Genomic DNA, 5,163 nt, shown 5'->3' on the forward strand with positions numbered 1-5,163 from the left:
ACATGATTAGTTGCTTCTTTGAAAGCAATCTTGAGGAATAATAATTTTGTGGATGTATAACTCCTAATTTCTATTGATAATTGAGTGAATTGTTGGTTAGAAGACCTAACCTTGCGAGAGGTAATACTTATTAATTGAGTATTGTGCACTCTTATCGGACAATATCTTTTTGAAAAAGGGTTTAAAATACTTTTAAAGTATTGAAAATTGTACAAAATTATCCTCCATCGACTTATTGGGGTCAAAATACCCTTCTCACCAACCTATTGAATCCAAAATACCCTTGTCATCCACTTTTTGATTCAAAATTGATCACTTATTTAACGATTTTATATTTAAACTATTTAAATATTTTTTAAAATACGTGGCGCTCAACTATTTATTATAATTTAACTTATTAGTATAATTTATAAATCAATCCACTACCTACTCATTACTAATTAAACCCCTCCAAATTAATAAGTCCGTCACATTATTAATGCAACAACAGAAAAGATACTGCCAATTGAGTGTTTTTAAAAATTTGAGGCGAAAATATGTATAGAAGTAAAAATTATCATACATTCAAGTGTCTAAATAAAAATTACTAATAAACTTAAAAGTCTGACTATGTTCATCTTAATTATTCTTACGTCTCAATTTTGTGATGTTATTTCATAGGTAACTTTTTTTCAAAATAATATATTAAAGGTTTTAAAACAAATCATAAATATTTATAAAATTATATTTAAAAAAAGTGCATGAATTAATTCGGGATGTATTACTTCTTTATCTTTAATCATAAATTTCTAATTCAATCTTGAAAGAGAATGCTATTGAAAGTGTTCTCCTAAATAAGCAGCTCAACCTAAATCTAATTGAGCTTCGATTCAGACTTGAATAATTTTGGATGTCATTTTCAGGAATCTATAATTTCATCTTGTTTTAGTAGTGTTTATGACGATTTTGATATTGTAATTGGATTATTAATTGGGTAGGGTTTAGTTAGTAATGAATGGGTAGTGGGTTGGTTTAAAAATTAAATTATAACCAATATTTGAACGCTAATTATTTTAATTTTTTTTAAAGAGTTTAATTTTAAAACAATTAAAGAAGTGGTCAAATTTGAACAATAAATGGATGAAAAGGCATTTTGGAGCCAATAAGTGGATGAAAAATAATTTTATACCATTTTCGATACTTCAAAGATATTTTAGACCCTTTTCTCATATCTCTTTAACATGTTCTTATAGTTTCTTTATTTAAATGAAATCAAATTTGATATGTAACAACACATTTGTGACGATTGGATTTTTGTGAGTGCCTTCATAGTAAGCTCTAATCAAATATTGGTGGAGATTTATTTTTTTCAGAATAGTGGACATAACAAAATAATACTAATATTGTCCTTCTAAGTAAAATAATAAAACAAAAAAGACAACGTTTTTTTGGGTCTATTAATTTACCAATTGAATTTTCACCAGAGTACATGAAAAAATTGGCCCATGCAGGTCCCGAACCTGCGACCTTCGCGTTATTAGCACGACGCTCTAACCAACTGAGCTAATGGGCCTTGTTGGTACAACAAAGGTGAGAATATATAAATATTAAGAGCACTATCAATTATCATTCTTTCATTGTAGTTTTCAAGTATAAAAAGTAGAGAATTATTAGGAGAAGATTGTTAGGACCCGAGTGAAGATTAAATTGATTAGTTATATTTCAATTGAAATAGAATTATTAAAAGAAAATCTATTGATTTATTTTTCAAACTTTAAAGCCTTTACTCAATTTTCACTTTAGGTCACTAAATAAGCTTGAGTAGTTCTTAATTAACGTATTGAAAAATTACTTGTTAATGTTATAATGAGAAGAAACATGAAGTAAAAAAAATGAGTGAACAAGAGATTAAGTAGTAGATAAGCTAAGGTTGAACAGTTTCTTATAAATTTAACTTGACTACACATGTTTATCATTGCACATATGCAAGTAAATAACCACATTGACATATTAATTCCTCAATATTTTATTGTCTTTCAATTGTTCAATTCTATTAATACTTGGGGAGTTAAATCCCCTTTGCAAAGAAGAGTAAACCACACTCTATAGTATATACAAGTTGGAAGTATATGAGATGTGAGTATGTCAATCAGTATTGCACCCAATAGAAGAAGCCACCTTGATAAGCAATCCAAATAACAAGAGTGGAGCAGAGAAGAATGGGCTATGATCACTTTCCAATGTGTACACATTCTTTGGAGGCCATTTCTTAATCATTGCATCTTGCTGTTCTGGCTTCACCACTCGATCGTACGCTGTTTTTATGTATATTCTAGGCACTTCCTCTGCACCTTCCCCTTCTTTAAATCGAGCACTAGCTAAAGCTTGAATTGGTCCAGGACGCAATAACATGGCTGCTAATGTTGAATCCTGTAACAATAATTTCATTAAATTAGTTGAGAAACCGTTGAATTACTATCCTAACGAATGTATTTATACCTCGATTGGACTCATTTGGTAAATGATTTTGCGTTGTAAACTTGTCTTGATGACTGCACTGGTTGGAGGTTGCTCTACTCCTAATCCAAAACTCATGTCATATACATCAATAGCTTCACCAAAATCAGATAAATCTGGAATACCCTGTGTTAACAAAGATAATAAACGCCTTAATCAATTCACATATCAATGGGGAAAACATAGCCTTTATAGTTTATAATTACAAATAGTTAACATATTCAAACTGAAAAATATTACTACTTATATATCTGGCGTTTATTTCTATTATTAGTTTATATATATATATATATATATATATATATATATATATATCATTATCCTTTTCAATCAAAACCGCTGATGAAATTTCACCCAAAGTATTTATTTTCCTTTCCTAATTTTAAAAATAAAGAATATATACTTTTTTGTGAAATTTATTTTTTATTTTAATAGTTATTTTTTTATATATCTTTTTGTTTTAAAAAAAATAAATAAATTACGCACTTAATGCGTTGATATTTGTGTAGGATTTTCATTGTTTAGTGCGTTTTTTCTTAAAATACAAAGAAAGTGTATAGAAAAAATAGTCATAATATAGAAATGTTCACTCTAATTAATCAAAAAAATATATATTCCAACTCAAAAGGCTTGTAATATTAGTGTGAAATAGGAGTAGTTTCCGTGGTCAAAGGGCCCTAAAACTAGGAAACAAATATTATAAATTATATTTACACAAATTAGAAAAAAGAAGTATAGCACCAGTCAGGTGTAGCATAGTGATCAACTAAGCTAATTGAAAATCACGAAATATCATATTTTAAATTTCAACAGAAGTAAATACTAAAATAATTTATTTTTTTTTTCATCTGTCTAACCTCGAAACTAACACGGTTATTAAAAAAAATTAATAAATGAACAATAGTCCAGGTAGTAGGACAGGATGATGTAATAAGGCCGTAGAAGCAGCCCAAATAAGAGCTCTTACAGGCAGGGCCAAGGCCTAGAAGAAGAGAGATTCTGGCGGATAATGCCACAAATGCTACATTTAAATATATATAATATGAAAGAGACTTATACTATACAAATAGACAATTTTGTACTAATTTTATTTGTATAGCCTGCACGAATGACGCAGATTTCTTATACTACAGCCAAAATATCCCTCTTTCTTTTTAACTTTTTATACAAACATATCTCACCATACCTCACCCCACCTATAAATTTCTCGTACAAAAAATTTCAAAATTCATAAACTTAAAATCTCAATTACGATCATGATCAAGGATGGAGAAGTAATAACTTACATCTTTAACATCTTGTTCAGTCACAAATCCATTTCTCAACATAGTTGCTCCAATATACACTGCCATCCTTACTTTTTTGGGAAATTTGTGAGTTGCATCTGTGACACTAAGTCCTCCAGCACTGTGTCCTACCAAAATTACCTAATCATGTGCACAAGTGTTAATAAGTCTGTTATACGCAGTCTTACCTTAAAATAGATTTAGATAGATCGTAGGATCGAACCTGTTCATTTAGAGGCAAAGATGATAAGAAATTGATGAGAGGTTGATTATAATCATCAAAGGAAATAATAGTGGTAGGATCATGAGGATGAATTCCAGCACCTTTAAGGTCAAGACATGTAACTTTATAACCTGAAATCTCCATAAGTGACTTGATTTTGTACCAACACCATCCACCTCCACTAATTCCATGTATTAAAACAAAGTGGATTTTTGACACTTGTTCTAAATTTTCTTCCATTTTCTCTTTTTCTACAAAGTACTCTTCTCCCATCTTGGATTTCACAAAAAAAAAAAAATCTAAAAGGTTTATATAAATATTATGTATATACTAGTTGGCCTCTCCTTGTTCACTAATTTCAAAGTGGAGAAGGAAGGAAGAAACTTTTCCCCCCTAATTTGTAAGTGACATTGTTTTGCTCTTTGTCAACATGTAGTTGGGATAGTCTCTAATGTCATCATATATATATATATACTATAATAAATGTATTTTACTGTAATTTGTAAATGTTGATGATTTAGTAGATTTTATCAATGTTGGACCAAGACAGCTGGACAAACCATTTAAGTCAACTTAATTTAAATAGTTTTTAAAAATTTTGAGTTAAAAAAAATAAATTTATGATGTAATAATATATATACTTCCTTCTTTCTTTTAATTGTTATAATGTCCTAAATAAGAGTCTATGAAATTTGACTAACATTTTAATATAATTTAATTTTTAGCTTTGAAATCAGTTAATTGAGTGTGAACTTTGATCAATATTTTAATATAATTTAATTCAACTTTGAAAATCAGTCAAATTGAGTATGAACTTTGACTAATATTTTAATATAATTTAATTTAACTTTGAAAATCAGTCACTTTGGATATGAACTTTGACTAATATTTTAATATAATTTAATTTAATTTTGAAAATCAGTTAAAACTGAGTATAAACTTTAACTAACATTTTAATATAATTTAATTTAACTTTGAAAATTCATCAAATTGACTCTAAAATGCATATCATAACAATTAAAGAAAATGGAAAGAGTATAATTCTACTTGTTATTTCAGTATTTGAAAGAGATAGAATTAGTGCTATGTTGCCTAGACTATTCCCACTTTGTAATGACTCTTAATTATGTTTAATGAATAACTTTTTTACCACCAAAG

The 5,163-nt window shown here is 28.2% G+C and overlaps 1 protein-coding gene and 1 non-coding gene across 2 annotated transcripts; both read right to left on the bottom strand.

Annotated features, from left to right (window-relative positions):
• Positions 1 to 1,478: 1,478 nt before the first annotated feature.
• On the bottom strand, positions 1,479 to 1,552 carry TRNAI-AAU (transfer RNA isoleucine (anticodon AAU)). The gene has a single exon. It is a non-coding gene; the product is annotated as a tRNA-Ile (tRNA).
• Positions 1,553 to 1,981: 429 nt separating this feature from the next.
• LOC101247828 (methylesterase 17) lies at positions 1,982 to 4,499 on the bottom strand. Its single transcript, XM_004240795.4, has 4 exons — positions 4,006 to 4,499; positions 3,783 to 3,923; positions 2,479 to 2,622; positions 1,982 to 2,409 (listed from the first exon to the last, which is right to left on the bottom strand). Exons 1-4 carry the CDS (start codon positions 4,276 to 4,278, stop codon positions 2,125 to 2,127), a joined length of 843 nt encoding a protein of 280 aa, XP_004240843.1. The 5' UTR covers positions 4,279 to 4,499; the 3' UTR covers positions 1,982 to 2,124.
• Between the last annotated feature and the right edge of the window lie 664 nt (positions 4,500 to 5,163).

The sequence above is a fragment of the Solanum lycopersicum genome, chromosome 6 (genome assembly GCF_036512215.1).
Source record: "Solanum lycopersicum chromosome 6, SLM_r2.1".
NCBI classification, from domain to species: Eukaryota; Viridiplantae; Streptophyta; class Magnoliopsida; order Solanales; family Solanaceae; genus Solanum; species Solanum lycopersicum.